This window comes from Petaurus breviceps, unplaced genomic scaffold (assembly GCF_028583685.1).
Source record: "Petaurus breviceps papuanus isolate PSGF00001 unplaced genomic scaffold, PetGlider_PUasm1.0 37, whole genome shotgun sequence".
Lineage (NCBI taxonomy): Eukaryota > Metazoa > Chordata > Mammalia > Diprotodontia > Petauridae > Petaurus > Petaurus breviceps.
The window spans coordinates 48,988,592-49,006,209 of NW_027186296.1; the positions used below are offsets into that span (position 1 = coordinate 48,988,592).

The 17,618-nt window shown below is 37.8% G+C and overlaps 1 protein-coding gene and 1 pseudogene across 5 annotated transcripts; both read left to right on the top strand.

Moving 5' to 3' along the window:
* The first annotated feature begins 744 nt into the window (after positions 1 to 744).
* On the top strand, positions 745 to 9,225 carry TM2D3 (TM2 domain containing 3). Of its 5 annotated transcripts, none has more exons than XM_069098446.1 (7): positions 754 to 889; positions 3,264 to 3,439; positions 3,846 to 4,003; positions 5,653 to 5,827; positions 6,321 to 6,396; positions 7,828 to 7,884; positions 8,548 to 9,225. In XM_069098446.1, the coding sequence occupies exons 3-7, from the start codon at positions 3,872 to 3,874 to the stop codon at positions 8,711 to 8,713; spliced, it is 606 nt and encodes a 201-aa protein (XP_068954547.1). In that variant the 5' UTR covers positions 754 to 889; positions 3,264 to 3,439; positions 3,846 to 3,871; the 3' UTR covers positions 8,714 to 9,225. The 5 variants fall into 5 exon arrangements, with proteins under 5 accessions (XP_068954544.1, XP_068954545.1, XP_068954546.1 ...); XM_069098447.1 differs by lacking the exon at positions 754 to 889 and adding an exon at positions 2,831 to 2,997; XM_069098443.1 differs by lacking the exon at positions 3,264 to 3,439 and having other exon boundaries at positions 745 to 889.
* A 4,150-nt stretch (positions 9,226 to 13,375) lies between these two features.
* On the top strand, positions 13,376 to 13,490 carry LOC138169699 (U6atac minor spliceosomal RNA; annotated as a pseudogene).
* Positions 13,491 to 17,618: the final 4,128 nt, after the last annotated feature.

Genomic DNA, 17,618 nt, shown 5'->3' on the forward strand with positions numbered 1-17,618 from the left:
TTCTGTAGGACTAGGTCCTTTTTTTTTTTTTTGGAGGGGGAAGGTAGGGCAATTGGGGTTAAATGAGTTGCCCAAGGTCACATAGCTAGTAAGTGTTAAGCATCTGAGTTCACATTTGAACTCAGGTACTCCTGACTCTAGGGCCGGTGCTCTATTATTCACTGCCACCTAGCTATCTCCTAGGTCCTTTTCTTACTTTGATTTCAGCCTAATAAAGCTATCCCTGGATCAAAGGGTAAGCACAATTTAATGCCATTTTGGGCATGGTTCCAAATAACCTTCCAGAATGGCCCGACCAATTCATTGCACCACGAACAATGCATCAGCGTGCCTGTTTTCCCACAGCCACTCCAACATTTGTCATTTTTCCTATTTTTGCCATCTTTGCCCTATCTGGTGGATGAGCTAGAACCTCGGAGTCGTTTTAATTTGCATGTCTTTAACTATTAGCATATTTTGTTTTGTTTGTATAGCTATAGATAGCTTGGATTTGTTCTGTTTCTCAGAACACCACCCATTCACGCCCTTTGACCAGTTTATCTATTCGGAACCAGACTTTTAAACGCCTTAACAACTCTGAGAGATCGGTGTTTGTTTGCACATGCGCCCAGGGACTCTGCTGCTACTGGAGGCGGGAGTGGGGGAGGGGCAAAGGCGCGCCTCGTCGCCAGCCACTGAGAAGCCGGCTCTTGGCCCCGCCTCACTCCCCGGCCCTCTCTCGGACTCATCCCATTCGCGGACTCCTCATCTTCATCGGCGTGTGACGTAATGACACGGAAGTGAGAGCACGCCGACAAAATGGTGGCCGTGGCGGCTGGTACTGCGGAGTTCGGGGGACTGAGCCGCGTCCTGCTCTTCCTCTCGCAGCTCTACATCTTAACGGGTGGGGGTGAGTCGAAGGCTAGTGTCCCCACGGGAGACTCGGGAGTCAGGCGTGGCTGGGAGAGGGACTGCCGAGGACGGCGAGTGCGCGTCTCGCTGTGATTCGGAGCCCCGCAGCGGGTAACTGTGTGCGGGGGAAAGCCGAGGAGGGCGGGGGAGGCCGGAGAGCCTGCAGCCCTGATGGGGGCAGATGGGGCTGCTGCCGCTGCTGCAGCTGGAAGAGGGAAGCACTCTGCGCCCCTCCCTTTCCCCTCGCCCCGCCCCTGGGGATGACCTCACCTCCCGCTGCTCTCGGACCCCCTACTTTCAGCTTTTCCGGGTTAACTGAGGGAGGTGGCAGAGGGGCCCTGGCAGCTGGGTTCCGCGCCGCCGCTTCGCTAGCACCTTAACTAAAAGAAATCAAATTGGCAGCAGTTTGGGGATGATGGGGCCCCTCCCCCTTTCCCTCTCCTCCATCCTCCTGCTCCCGAAACGACGCGGATGGGTTTTGTGGTTTTTCTCTGTGAACCAATCAGAGATGGCTAACAATTAACGAATAACTTATTTGAGGGCTCCACAAACCATTATTAGCCCTGCCGTTACAATTGAAGCCACAGTGTTCTAAATATCTGGCTAAAATTTCTGTAATCGTAGAAACCTTAAGCATTCTGGCATAGGCAAGTAAGTGATCCAAGCCCAACAGTCCACATTTATTAATCGCCTGCTATATGTTGTGTTGGACATACAAAAGAAAGGCAGAACACTCCATGCATTCAAGGAACACAGTCTTTTGTGGGAGACTGTGCAAACTTCGTACAAACGTGCTACATACAGGCTAAGTGGGAGGTAACCTCAGAGGGAAGGCTTCTGGAAGAAGATGGGACTTTAGCTGGGACTGGAAGGAAGCCAGGAGGTGGAGATGGGGAGAGAACCATCCACGCAGGTGGAACAGTCACTGAAAATGCATGGAGTCAAGAGGTGGAGGGTCTTGTGTGAGGAAGAGCAAGGAGGCCAGTGTCAAGGGAATGTAGAGTTGGTGGAGGGGAGTGAGGTACAAGAAGACGGGAAAGGTATAAAGGGACCAGGTTATGAAAGATTTTTTTAAAAGCCAAACAGGATTTTTACATTCCATCCAGGAGGTATTAGGGAACCACTGTAGTTGATTGAACAGTTATGACTTGGTCAGGCCCCTGCATTTTTAAGAAGATGAATTTGACAGCTATGTAGGATGGACTGGGGTAGGGAAGCAGCTTGAGGCAGGGAGATGAGCTAAAAAGGCTATTGCAGTAGTTCAGGTGGAAGGTGATTAGGGCCTGCACCAGGTGACAGGGTCTGTTGGAAAGATGTTACAAAGGTAGAAATGACAGGACTTATCACCATGTTGGCTATGTAGTGTGAGAGGGTGTGAAGAGTCAACAAAGACCCTTAGGTTTCAGTACTTGGGTGAATGAGAGTATGGTGATGCCTTTCAACAGTAATGAAAAAGTTAGGACAGGGCAGTATTTAATAAACTGTTGGTAAAACAGGGTGTACAGTACAAAATATATTAGCTGTCCAGTCAGAGAACTTCCTCCAGCAAAATTTATTTAAACTCCCTGGGCTTCATTTTCTTCCTTTGTAAAACCAGGAGGTTTGAATAAGTGGTCTCAGAGATCCTTCCAACTCTTGAGCTGTGATTCTAAAACTGAATTCCAAAACAATCAGTTATAAGTACTGTAGCAATTAAGTTTTATAATCAGTTTGGAGTCTAGGAAAAGTTGACCAACAGAGCAATAATTTATTCATAGTCATCCAAAAAAGAAGGTGCCAGACTAGGTTGGCAAAAAATATCTGATTTGTTTATCAAGTACACTGCTCTTATTAATACTCAGCTTGATGGAACCTGAAACTATTAAGGCCATCAACTCCTGTGACTCTTTGCAAAACAACCTAATGTTATTAATTTGATTTTCTAGGTAGCCTTTCCTATTGGGGAGAGAATGAACTACTGAAATCCAGACCACTATACAGTTATTCTTATTGTACATTGGCAGTCACATTTATTATTTGGTCTTGTGTGGTTAGTGAGAGTCTGCTCACTTCTGATCCTTCTCATGAACAGCAGAGTTTACTACCAGATCCTTTAACTCTTAAAAGGTACTTCTTCTGTCTTTTGAAGCCCAGGCTGAATAGCCAGTCGGCCTCTTTTGTTTATACTCTTTGTAACACTTGTTATGGTTTTCACTTGTAATATGGTTCTACAAAGTTATAGTAAATGCAGAAGATAGAAATGTTGGAAGTATTATCGCCCCTTAGATGTTTAATTAGCATTCTACCAAAGATGACACTAAGATCTTAGGATTATAGGTTCAGAGTTGGAAGAGACCTAACAGCTCATCTAGTCTAACCTCCTAATTTTACAGATGAGAAAAATGAGGCCTGTCCAAGGTCACGCAGGCAGTAGGTAGCAGAGTCAAGATTCAAACCCAGATCATCTGACATCAAACCCAGGGGGATCTCTTTCCGTTGTAGCATGATGATTTTCAGTAATATGGTGACGACTCTTGTCACCGATACACTGGGCAAAATAATAAAGAAGGTAAAGATTATATTTAATGTCTTCCCGCCTCCCATTTCTGTGTTTCTCAAATGCTTTTTTGTATCCTTTCTCAAATTAGTGAGTAAAAGTTTTAATAGATCTATTTTATTCTATTACCATATTTTGTGTTTAAATAGTTTTTAATGAAATAGGTTGTCAGATCTTTATCTCGAGTCCCTATCCTCCAATTTTCCATAGACTTAATAGGTCGTTATATGATTTTTTAAAACTGTATTAGGAAATATACTTTCTTCCTCTATTTTCAATGTAGTCGTTGCCTCTCTGTTTTGTTTTTATTTTTACTGCTGATAATTAGGACCTTTTTGCTAGATTAGGACATTACTAATATTTCTTTTATTCTAAATAATTTTGTGAGAGAATAAGCTTTTTTTTTTTCACCTCACAGAAAGTACAGAAACTCCAGCTTATGTGATGAAGTGTCCAAGCAATGGTTTGTGTAGCAAGCTTCCTGCAGACTGCATAGAATGCAAGACAAATTACTCTTGTGTATATGGAAAACCTGTCACTTTTGACTGTACAGTTAAACCTCATGTTACATGTGTTGTAAGTATGGAAACATTCATCTTAATGTACATCAAAAATAAACAAAATACAAAACCAAACTCATGTTAGGCATAATTCAGTCTTGATATTTTATAGAAGAAAAAAATCTAAAAAATAACCATAAGTGCTATGTATTTTGCAGGTAGTACTTTATGAAAAAAATTATTAGTGGGTTGAAACCACTGAAGCTAAAAATAAATTTTTGTTGTCTGTCAAGTCATTTAGTATTTTGTAACATGTTATTCACAATTACTGAAGACCTTGTGGAAAATTGAAATTCCTACCTACTGTTGCTCATTTAAGATGGACTTCCCTCCTCCCCCCTTAAGAAAATTCATTGAGCAGTCTGACTACTTTGCATTTTAGGGCTGGTTTGTTTATTGTGCTATACAGGAACCTGATTAAACATATGGAAGTCATTCAGAATTTTAAAAATATGTATTTTAAAGAAAGTCAACCAAATATAAAACTCACAATACTGGTGGAAGTATAATAACAAATATACTGCTAAGTCTTATTTCCTATGTGGAGTCCTTACTAGCATTTTTACTGGTTCTCAAGAATATTATTTTCCTATATTTCTTGTAACTTAGTAAATCAGTAAATTGTTTCTAGTGTCTAAATTTTATTTGGTTGAGATGCCCTCTTGAAATGCACTGTTGGTAAATACAACACTGAATAAGGTAGTGAATGGGCATATCAAAAAATTAGATTATCACTGAAGTAGGAAAGTGGGAAGAAAAAACATGTTTACTGATGGTCTTAGTGAAATCCAAGAGAGATTTTCCCATTACCATTGTGCCTATTATCTTTCCCCTCCTACCTGGGTAGGTGTGTGAGAGCTTGCATGCACGTGCATGCCTTCACCTGTATCCACACATGCGCACATGTTCCCCTGTCTTAGATCCCTTCACCCACTGTGTTTCTCCTTTTACTCTTTTTGTTTCTCCTTTTGCCACCTGACTGCTTAGAGTCCAGTCACTCCCTCAAGCTTTCTAGACCTTCTTGTTCTTTCATTTACCTGTTTGTGCTTCCATCTCATTCGAGTTCCTTTTCCTATTAGGATCTCTATGTTTTACAGACATAAGTAGGAAGTTTCAAAGTGTTATCTAACCTAAACCAAATATTCAGATTTGAGTTTTTATCCATTGGGAGGAAAATTGCTGTGCTTAAAAACAATTAGCACTATTACTGAAAAATCAATTACGGCTAAAGTCCTCCAGCTGTTTCAAGTACCTAGGCTGTCCTAGCCTGATAGAAGATACAGCTGATTATCTCATCTAGTTCCTCCATGAAGCCATATGTCACTGGCTGCTCTCTTTAATCTAGGAATCAAGAAGAAAGTTCAGGAGTAGAAAATGCAAGAATTTGAGGGGTTTCTTTGTCAGATTCTACAAAGAAAAGTGTGAGACTTCACGAGGGTAGCAGTGTGGTAGAACAAGTCATCATTTAATTAGTTTGTAAAACGAAGGTGGATTTTTATTAAGCTTCTGTGATGTGTAGTGCCCTTGTTCTCCAAGTTCCTTCCAACTCTATAAAGTCCAATGATTCTGTGCTTTTGAAACCTTGTACCATATAGCAATGTAAACTGTTCTTGACACATTAACAGATTATTACTATTTTGCCAATGCTATGTCTTTTATGTGTAGGATCAGAACTTCACAAAGCAACATAATTTCACAATCAACATGACCTGCAGCTTTTGCTGGCAACTTCCAGAAACAGATTATGAGTGTTCCAATGCTACAAACTGTATGACCGTCTCCTGTCCCCGACAGCGTTATAGTGCCAATTGTACAGTTCATGATCATATTCATTGCTTGGGTAAGTTAATGTTTTAAGGAGATAATTTAGGGCTGCTAAACAAAAAAAATTTCAAGTACTTTTTATATGGAATTTTAATTTGCATTATAGTGTCCCTTTATAGTAATTATATACTAGCCTCATGTTTATGCCTTATGATAACAAAGGATCTAACTTGTTAATGAATTAATAAGTAGATTCTGAAAATGAGCTGCTGTATCATTAGAGGGTTCCATATTACAGTGGTAGCTTTTTTGTATATCTGGTTTTTCAGATATATAATTGTTAGTGTTATATTTATTTATTTTATTTGTATCTGACAAGCAGTTAAAAGTATAATGGGTAAAAAATTTCTTGGGATTTTATTGTTTCACTGAATAAAAGTCCATTTTTACTAAATAGCATTGGTTTGTAGATTTGCAAATTATAGGATCCATTAATCACCGTTAACTCTCCTGCCACAGTATTACTTGTTAATACCCATTTCCATTGTAGATTGTGTTCCTTTTTTAAGGTAAACGTACCTTTCCCAAAATGCTGTACTGTAACTGGACTGGAGGTTACAAATGGTCTACTGCTCTGGCACTAAGGTAAAGAGTTACTAAAGATTTTAACTTGAATTTTTAAAAAAGATGTGCATCCCTTTGGCATACAATATAATCTGATAAACATGCTGAGCTAAATGAAAGTAGTCATTGATTCAGATTCTGCCTTGTGCAAGATAGATACTTTGGAACATACATTAGCTACCAGGAGACATATAATTGATTAGATTTATGACTTACTAAGAGGGACTTAGTAGACTGGAATTGTCAACATTAATCCTCCCAAGATGACTGATGTCTTAGAAATAACTTATTCAGTTGTTGATATTTGTATTCCTCTTTGGTTTAACTATATGCTTAAGTTTTAAATAATGTTAATAAAATGGTTTTTTTGATAGCATTGTTACAGGTGACAGTAGTAGACCATGACTGAAATGGTAAAATATTATCAAAGGTTTTTTCTTTAAACGTAGGGTGTTTGGTTTTAATTTAATTTTGAAAATTTTTCTTAATACTCTTTAAAATAGAAAACTGAACATACTGATTGAAAGATATTCACAGTCATAGATTTAGAGTTAGTGGAGATCTTAGAAGTCATCTAGCTCAACCCCTTAATTTTACAGATGAGTAAATTGAAGCCCAAGGAGAGAAATTAACTTAAGTAGTAAGGAGCTGAGCTAGGATTTGAATCCCAATTCTTTTGACTCCAGATATTAGTATTATTTTTTTCTGTACTTCATTCTCTGATTCCTAACAAAACTCCTTACTCCAGGTATAATGCTTAATGTTAATAGTGTTAAAAATATGTGCAGAAACTGAGTTTTAACTGTGGAGAGAAGAAAAAAATAAAGTAATGCTTTGCTATTTTGAATTCACTTAATAATAATTTTTTAAATGTTTTCTAGTGGAAAAATGTTTTTAAATATTAGAATTTTAGCATTTAGTAGGATCATGTAATCCATCCCTCTTTTTGGAAATGAGGAAACTGAGATCCAGAAAAATTAAGTGATTTTCCCAAGGTCCCATAACTAGTTAGTACCAGAATTAGGACTAAAACCTTTACCTCCCACTACCAAGCTCCTTTTAAATCATTGCATTCTCTACATAGATTTGAATTTTTACTTGTTCTGGACTTGTGCTTCTGTCAGTGTAAGTAACTTTCATTGTGGAAACTCGGTAGACTGATGCACATCAGAAATTCTTTAACTTATTGTCATCTGGACTGAATTGGTCTCCAACCTGTGGGTGGCTGGAGCTGAACAGAGCAGGCTAGATAGAGGAGAGCTAGCAAGGAGGCAGATTAGACACATGTACTAGCCCTGCTCCTACTGGGGGGGATCCGCTTTAGTTTGGCTGAACCTTGATTTATATATTTGCAACAAGACAAAGAATCAAATAGTGTAGTGTAGCAACAGTAGTGAGGCATAAGAGTAACAGTTAGGCAAGGTTATCTAGTGACAAAAAGTCTGTTTGTAGCAGGATTTCCTGTCTGAACCTGTTGGTGCCTAGGCTCGGGACCATGAATTCCAGAAGGTAAGTGCAAAGGATTGTTAGTATGTCAAGCCCAGGGCACAACTTGCTTGCTGGGCCTTAGCTTTGGAAAAGTCTTAAGGAATCTTCTAATAGTATCTTGACATTATAGTCTTATAGAATTGCCTAAGACATGAAGAGCGTTAAATGAGTTGCCAATTCTCACATAGCTGGTATGACTTAGAGGCAGGCCTTGTACCTACCTCTTCCTCATTTGACCTCTACTCCATCCTGTGTTGCTTCCAATGTCCTTTTAAAAAAAATATTTTTCATTGTTGAAAGTGAAATGACACGGTTTTTTTTTTCTTTAGAAGAAATCAAAAGTTAGGTTATTTAATAGAAGTTTGATGCTAGAGTTCTATCCTACTACCAGGTTGATTTGTTTCTACTTATTTTGTATATACATGTATGTATATATATATATATATATATACACACACACATGTAGATATTAAGTCCTTATACCTAAGGTTTTTTTTTTCCAGCTGCAGTGTTGAAAATTAATTTGTAATGGAATTATTTGTTTGAAGTTTATGACAGACATTTATTTGTTGGAATAAATTGTTTGTAAATGTGAAAGGAATTTCTTTTACCTAGAATGAGTTATGGAATTAGTTTATAGTCAGTTATAACTTAATATTAATCAATCATTGTTTTACATTATAGCATTACCCTTGGTGGATTTGGAGCAGATCGATTCTACCTGGGTCAGTGGCGAGAAGGTCTAGGCAAGCTGTTCAGCTTTGGTGGCTTAGGAATATGGACTTTGATAGATGTTCTGCTAATTGGGGTTGGCTATGTTGGACCAGCCGATGGTTCCTTATACATTTAAAATGGTTAATGTGCTTCAGAAAGGGAGCAACATTAGAAAAGTCCTTAAGAATGTATAAATCAGTTTTAATTATGTCACGTTGTTGCTATTTGTATGTTTTAATGTACAGTATCTGTACTTTGCCTGCCTTAATTAAGGTTAAATAAATGAATGTCATTGAACCTTGTTTATTTGGAATTTGTTTTCCTTTGTAACAAATTCTTTTTTTCTATGAAAAGTGTTTAAAGTTGCACAGTTAAACTAGAGGAACAAATTCTGCAGTGTTTGAACAGCCATTCACTCTTTTGACTTTAGTTTTGTGTTCTATATAACTTATTCATAAAACTTGTCATTCAGATATGTGATATTGATGTAATTTGTCTTGCAAGAAATGTCAAAAGGTTTTATTTTTTAGGTTAACCAGATAAAATTATATGCCTCAACTCCAGCTGTCTATATAAATTTTGCTGTTAATATATCTATTTACGATGCCTGGCACATAGTAAACATTAAATAAATGTTTGTTGACTGACTGACTTTGGCCTTTTTATTTTTAACAATAGGCTATGATACTTTTATATCCTATTACAGTTTGTTATATATGCCTTTAAAGAAATGCATGAATAATGACATTTACCAGTAATATTTCAGGTTTAAGAAATATTGAGAATCTGTTTCTAGTATCATTTACAGTGATCTATATAGAATTATCCCATTCCTTTTTGTTGAATGTTATTCAACAAATACAGAATGTTATTTCGTTTCCCTTATGCCTCCTCAGGAATTTTTCTTTTGTTGTTTTGCGTATTTATGAGTATTGCCTTAAGATACCTATATATATTGTGATCATTAACCGCCTCTTTAAGACCTAAAAACTGCAAGATGCTTTCTAGTCCTTAATTGTCTTCCCCAAAAATGGTACCCTTTTAAAATGATTTGTAAACTTAATTTTTGATATTGTTTTGTATTTACATCACCTTTATTTTAAGATATATCCTTCCCTATGCAGTGAGCCATTCCTTGTAACAAAGAGATATTGGGGAGGGAAGCAGCTCAGTAAAACTGACCAGCACACCAACAATCTTAGCAAATTCTCATAGTCTCCCACTTATGCAAGGAGGGGATAGTGGTACATTTTCTCAACTCTTCTGAGGTCAAGGTTGGTCATCATTATACAGCATTGTTTCTTTTTATCATTCTATTGTAGTCCTCTATATTTCCTGGTTCTGCTTATCTCCAGCATCCGTTCATATAAATCTTCTTGTATTCTCTAAATTCTTCATGTTAATAATTTCTCTCTGTTGTAAGTTGGACCAGACCTCTGGTAGTTTAAAGCCATGTTGGAACAAAATGAGCCACTGGTAGGCCATCATTTAACAGTCTAAAGAAGGTTTACTTAGTCTAAGCATAGAAAGGCTACTCAACAATGATACAGAATTTAGCTTAGGCTTACCCCTCCATACCGAATGTGGAGGAAAAATTGGCAGGATTTGACCTCATTTGTCTACAAAACAGAATTATTCACCATGGTTTTATAAATGAAACTGACCATGTCATTCCACTGCTGAAAAAATTCCATTGGTTAATTTTTGCCTCTAATATAAGACACAGATTTTTGGTTTGGCATTCAAAGCCCTACACAATCTGGCTCCCATCTCCCTTTCCATGCTTATATGTTATCCTTTATGTGTTGTAAATTCCCTCAAAACTAGCCGGCTTGCTCTTCCTTCTACATAATTATCTACTTCTGTTTCTGTGCCTTGGCACAGATTGTACCCCTCCACCCTCCCCTTCCCCATGTCCAGAATGACCTTCCTCCTTCCTCACCTCTGCGTCTTAGAATTCCGCTCAGTTCAAGTGCCACCCACCTCCTAAATGAAGTCTTTCTTGAACCCTTATCTTGTATGTTTTGTATTTACTTGTGTATATATGTTTTTTTCCTTTGATAGAATGTAAGCTTTGTGAGGGCCATATACTGATACTTAGTACAAATGCCTGACAGGGTAGTTACTTAATAAATCCTTGTTAATTCACTTAACACTTTAATTTGTTAAGTGCTACTATGTGAATTATAACTAATAGTGCAAACTACTGCCAGACACTAAGGTCAATAAGACGTACTCTGCTACACCTGAAGGAACTTAAAATCTAATAAGGAGATAAAATAGATGAAAAACTTATATTGGAAAATGAAATCATTTGGATTTGAAATCAGAGGATTGTTTCAAATTCCTTGAGCAAGTCATTTCACTTCTGGACTTCGGTTTCTTCATCTGTAAAATGAAAAGGCTGGTCTAGATGTCTTTGAAGATCCCTCCCAGCTCTATGATCTTGTTTTAAAAAGAAATAACGCTTTATATAAAAATCTGATAAACAACCCTGCAGTTCTAATTATGATCACAAGGTGGTACTCTTGCCTTGCAATTCTAAGAAAAGAATAAATCAGGCCTAGCAATGTCCAATTTAAGTTTGTTTTTCTTACTGGGTTTTTATAATTAAAATTTATATAATTTCAGTTCCAAATTCACTCCCTTCCCTATTCAGAAGGCAAGAAAAAAAGTTACATATATATATTTATGCAAAACAAATTTCCTTATTAGCCATATCAAAAAAAAAATATGCTTCAGTTTGAGCTCTGAGTCTACCAGTTCTCTATTTGAAGAGGATAGCATATTTCATCATGAGTACTTAAGAATTGTAGTTGGTCATTGTTTTGATCAGTTACCAAATCAAAGTTTGTTATCTTTACAATACTGCTGTTATTGTATAAATTCTTCTGGTTCTATTCATTTCACTTTGCATTAATGCGTGCAATCCTTTCATCAATTCTGTTCTAAAAATAATAAGTTTTTCTGAAATAAACCTGATCTTCATCATTTCTTATAGCACAACAGTATATTACATTCATATACCATAACTTGTTAAGCTATTTCCCAGCTGATGGGCATTCCCTATGTTCCAATATTTTGCTACCACAAAAAGAACTATAAATATTTGTGTACATATGGGTCTTTTTTCTTTTTCTTTAATCTCTTTGTTGTATATATTGTATATATCCTAGTAGCAATATTGCTAAGTCAAAAGGTACATGCACAGTTTATTAGATTTCGAGGTATAGTTCCAAATTGCTTTCCAGAATGATTGGACTGTTTGTGTATATACATGCATGTATATATGTATCTCTATAGACACATGTATGTATGTGTGTATATATTAAATATATATGTATATACATACACCCACACCCATATACACACACAGATTTATTAACAGGAAGGCTGATGTTATATTTCAGTCTTTTGATAAAACTTGAGAAATATGCTCTAAATCTATATATACACATACACATTTACATATACATTTGCATAAACTGTTTATGGGTAAGGTACTGTTAGGTGCTAAAGATTAAAAAACAACAAAGGAAACTACCCTTAAGGAACTTACAATCTACTGGGGAGAGAGAACATGTAAACAGGTAATTAAATACAAAATAATTTGTGAGGGTAGTATTGAAGTGGCTTAAAGTAAATCAGCAAAAGTCTCCTTGCTCTTTTGTTTAGTCCACTCGAGCATCTGTTGGTTTTTCTTAGACTAGTGGGAAATCTTCTCCAGAGTTAATACATGGTTAAATTTTTTTTTAAAGCAATAGGGGTTAAGTAACTTGCTCAAGGTTACACGGCCAGTTATTTCTGGGTATGTGCTGAGTATCTGAGCCCGGATTTGATCCAGGTCATCCTGACACTGGAGCCGGTGCTCTTACTCGCTGAGCCACCTGGCCGCCCCCATGGTTAATTCTTGAGGGAAACTGATGTTGCTTGCAAGGAGGCAGTCCTGTTGCCAGCATTACCATTCCTCTAGATAGAGCCGGATTTCTTGGTGAGGAGATACTCTTGACTGACCAGAGATGTTGAAAATACAAGCTATTAACGAGGGCTAATTTGGAGATGATGAGTAGGTCATAATTAACCTTCTGGGGACTTCACTATATGGCACACGTATCTCTGGAATAGCTAAATTAGCTGAGAGATGGGAATATGTGCTATGATAAAAACTAGGAATCTTTAGTTCAGAAAAGTGAAGGTTAAGAGGTTGGCATAGTAGAAAAGCTTTAGAGTCAGAGGACCTGGGTTTGAGTCCTGCTTCTAGTTTTATCTCTGTCCTTGAGCAAATCACTTCTATCTGGTCCTCAGTTTCCTCAACTGTAAAATGAGAGAGTTAGATTAGATTATATCTAGCTCTAAACCCTAAGGTCCTGAGTGTCAGGTGACATGACTAAAATGTTTAAATGCATGTATGGCACAGGCAAAGTCATTATGCACTTGTGCCCTTAAACTTGAAATACTAGGGTAAGGGGCAGCCTCTTAGTGGGGATAAATTTAATATAAATAAAGGCTATTTCACAGAGAGGGAAAGAAACTTATTGCCCCCAGAGGGTAGTAGTGGCAAGAAATTTTAAAAAGTTCTAACAGATTTATGAAAATTAAAGCCATAACTATCTAGTATTGTTTGTCCTCCGTTCTTGAAGAGGACCATGACACCGGGAAGGTGATGTCATCACATGCAAGTGAACTGGATTTAAGTGAGGAGGGGCTGTGCAAAGTCACTGACCTCACTCTCCTCTGGAGCCATCTGGGTCCAGTGGCAAAATATAGATGAGGATGACTGGGAATGGCCCCAGATGAAGTGGGAGACCAGGTTAGCACCCCCTTTGATAAGGATGGAAGAGGTTCTTGTGGCCTTTATAAGACATACATGGTTAAGTCATTACCACCTACTTTGTGGCATTTAACTGGCTACTGGGAAAAGCCTAGACATAATTAATCCTGAAAGTTGACATAAAGGAAAGCAAGGTCCTAACAAGATGCCCTATCAAGTTTCATCCTTTGTGTCAATAATGCTGGGGCAGATGCACAAAGGTTAGAAGCAATATGGCAACTCTTGTGTTCCTATATGAATCACAGTTTTAAAAAGATCTGCTTCTAAAGAATTAAATATTGCTTAAAAGGGCAGATAGGTGGCACAGCGAGTAAAGCACCGGCCCTGGAGTCAGGAGGACCAGAGTTCGTTTCTGGCCCCAGACACTTAACACACACACACACACACACACACACACACACACACACACACACACACAACTAGCCGTGTAACCTTGGGCAAGTTACTTAACCCCAATTGACCTCCAAAAAGGCAAAAAAAAAAATTATATATACATATACATATTGCTTCAAATCCAACTGCTTACAGCGTAAGGACAGTACTTGGGTATCATAAATAGGACAATACCTCTGTTAACCACCAGATGGCATTTCTACAGTTTGGGTATAGCTATGCTTAGGAAAATACAAATCTCTTCACACTGCAGACCACTGGGTATCCACAGCTTTGTGTCAAGTATTCCCACCACTATTTCTTCTATTACTTATATTCTCTCTCCCCTTACTAGGCACTGGTCATCTGGTTGACAGCAGAGACTATATATTATTCATGTTTTTATCCCCTACATTGTTTAGCAGGGTCAATGCCTTGCACAAAGTAAGTGCTTAATAAATATTTGTTAAATGCACAAATATATTTCATGGACACAAAAAACAAATATGCAAAGCTCTAACTAGATCATGCAACTAGGGCTTTGCCTGAGGGCAACAGCTGATAGCCTATAGCAGGCATGTCCTTCTCCCCACATTTGTCCTCTAGATTGGCCTTGTGATCCTCTGCTTTCTACTACATCCAACCAGACTTTCTCACCCAACCCTGGGCCTTCATCTCATGAGGGTCTAGTTGCTATCAGCTGTCTCTAATGATTACTGCCATGGCCTATATGGCTTCAGGAACTGGACCAGTGGCCAGGGGGGTGAGAGGGAGCTATATTCCTGGGGCCCTGGGATGCAAGGTCCTGCACTGTCTCTACCCCAGGATGGGTTAAATCTGCCTGACTCACATAAATCTGCCTGACTCACCTGCCTCCTGGTTCTTTCTTTAGGGGAGAAAAAACATGCATAGAATTTAAAGCATCTTAAAGTTTACTGAAGGATATTATTTGTAGCTATTAGAGATCTGGGAAAGCCTAGAGATGAGACAGGCCTATGTGTAACAGCTAAATGGGTGAGGGATTTGGAAAGGTTTCCTATAGAACATTTGATTTTAGCTGGAACTTGAGGGAAGACAGAAATGGCAAGAGGTAGAGGGGAGGAGGGAGAGCATCCGGGTATGTGAGAGAGTGAAAATGGTCCAGTTGGGAAAGATAATGTCTTGTTTGAAGAATAAGAAGAAGGCCAGAGTCTCTGGGATTGGGGAGGGTGTAAAGCTTGAGAAGACTCTAAAGGTAGGGAGGGACACCAAATAGTATTTTATGTAGGGAGCCACTAGAATTTATACTAGTGATAATACTACTTATACTAGGGAACCAGTGGAATCTATTGACTACATGTGGGCAGGGGGAATTTGGGGGAGGGAAGGGGTGCAGGTGACCAAGGTCAAATCTAAGCTTTAAAAAGATCTCTTTGACAGCTGGGTAGAGGATAGACTGCCTTAGGGAGACTCGTGGTAAACAGTCTAGGCAGCAGGCAGGAGGTAAGGAATCCTTTCAGTCGCTCAGGCTCATAATCCCATCACCCCAAATTCTTCTCTTGTGCTTATCCCACATACCCAACCAGTTGATAAACCTTGTAATTTCTTACTCTACCAACATTTTTCATCTGTTCCTTCTGATCACAGAGACATCACCTAATTCAAGCCCTCATCACATCTTACCTGTAGCAATGTAGCAATAATTTTCTCATTGTTGTCTCTGACTCATGCCTATTCCAATCCATTTTCCACTCAGCTGTCAAAGTGATTCTCCTAATGTATAGGACTGATTTTCACACTCTTGCTCAATAAACTCAAAGAGTTCCTATTCCTTCCATAATCAAATATAAAGTCCTTTGGCATTCGAAGCTTTTTACAACCTGCCATCTTCCTACCATTCCATTCTTATATTCTGCTCTCCTTTTCATGCACTACATTACAGTGATACTGGCCTACTTGCTATACCTAACATGCCATTATATCTCCCATCTCTGTGCTTTTAAACATGCTATTCCCCTTGCTAGGAGTGCTCTCCTTTCCAACCTCTGACTCTCTGGATGCCTTTAAGACTCAACTTGAATATCATCTTCTCAAAGAGGCCTTTCCTGGTCCCTCTCAGCTCCTAATCCTATCTCCCTTCTAAGGTTACTTTCCATCTCCTCTATATTTGTCTTGCATGTTCTAATATCCACACATATGTACATACACATATGTATATTTGTGTATATATACACACATATATGTATGTGTGTGTATATATATGTATATAGTGTCCTACATTAGTATGTAAGGTCCTTGAGGACCAAGAATGTTCTGCTTTTTGTTTGTTTTTTAAATATCCCCTGGCACTTAATACAATATCTGGCACATAGTGAGTGTTTAATAAATGCTTCTTGATTAGTTGATGGATTCATGTAACTGCCTAACGTCTTCAAATTCTAATCAAAAAGAACTTTAAACTGACAAAAGAAGTTTGTGGGAGAACTTAGGTTTACTGGAGAGAAAACTAACAATATAAGGATAGTTGTCCAGAGAAATAATGTAAATAGAGCTGTCCAAAAATTCATAGAGATCCAAGAAAGAACTGGTAATGAAGCTAATGGTCTCAGATGCTACTACAGGAATATAAAAAGTATGGGTAACAAGCAAAGACTATTTCAAATGCAATATCACATGCAAGTGGGCAAGTGTCACTTGTTTGTGGAGATCCATGACCACTATGGCTCTGGAATGGTAGACCTAATTCAAAAGGATTAGGATAAATTAAAAGGGTGATTTGGGATAGTAGATATCCTTAAATGAGGAAAATCCAGAATGAGTAAACACAATGAAGAACATATGAGTGAAGATTAACAAAGGCAGAAATAAAAGCAGTATTGTCATTGACTTATATACTGCAGATCATTTGGACAAGAAGAGCCAACAAATAAGTTTAAGGAACAGATAGATCTTGAACCCGCACAGACCCATGATATAGTTATGATGAGAGATCTCAGTTATACAGATTAAAGTTGCTAAAGCTTCTAACAATTTCTTTGATTGCTTTAATTATAATTACACTCTTCAAAAGAGAGAAAACAATAAGCAGAACTTCTATTTTGGACCTGATTCAGAAGGAATTGGTTGCTGGGTTGAAAATGATGGGAACTTTGGGGGCTGATAGCTTCTCCATCTTAGAATTTGTATTAGGGAAGAAGAGAAAAACCAAGAATGGTCTAATATATACCCTAGATTTTGAGGGGCTCAGAGAAAGATGGGAAAGATCCCATGGACTAAAATTCTACAGGAGGAGCTGGCTAGAAGTGATGTACAGCCCTCAAGAATGAAGTTCTAGACACAAAGAGCAATAATTCTTTTGAAGAACAAAAGAAGAGCTGTTTAAGAACTTAAGAACCAAATAAGATTTTGTTTTAACAGTGTACTTTTTTTTTTTGTTTTTATGTCAGTCATTCTGGGAATACTTTGATCCTTCAGAAATGAACTTCTATTACAACAAACAAAAATAATTATGTAGAAATAGCTGATAAAATGATAATATCTGACAATATATGCATTATCTTGCCCTTATAGCTCTGGGTCCTCTCAGCCAAGAGGAGAAAGCTATGTTTCATTTTGTTTTTCTGTGTTGATTATTTGTTTTTTAATTGCTCTAAGTTAAGCTTCCTTTGCATGGTCTTTTCATTTACTTTGTAGTCATTTTGTATCTCTCCTGCTTCTCCTTACTTCCCTCTTCAATGTAAGCCTTATATTCATATAAGTTCATATCAGTCTTTCCATGTTCCCATGAATTCTTCATATTTGTATTTTTTTTTACTGCACATTTAATTAAGCCATTCACGAGTTGATGAGTACACACTTT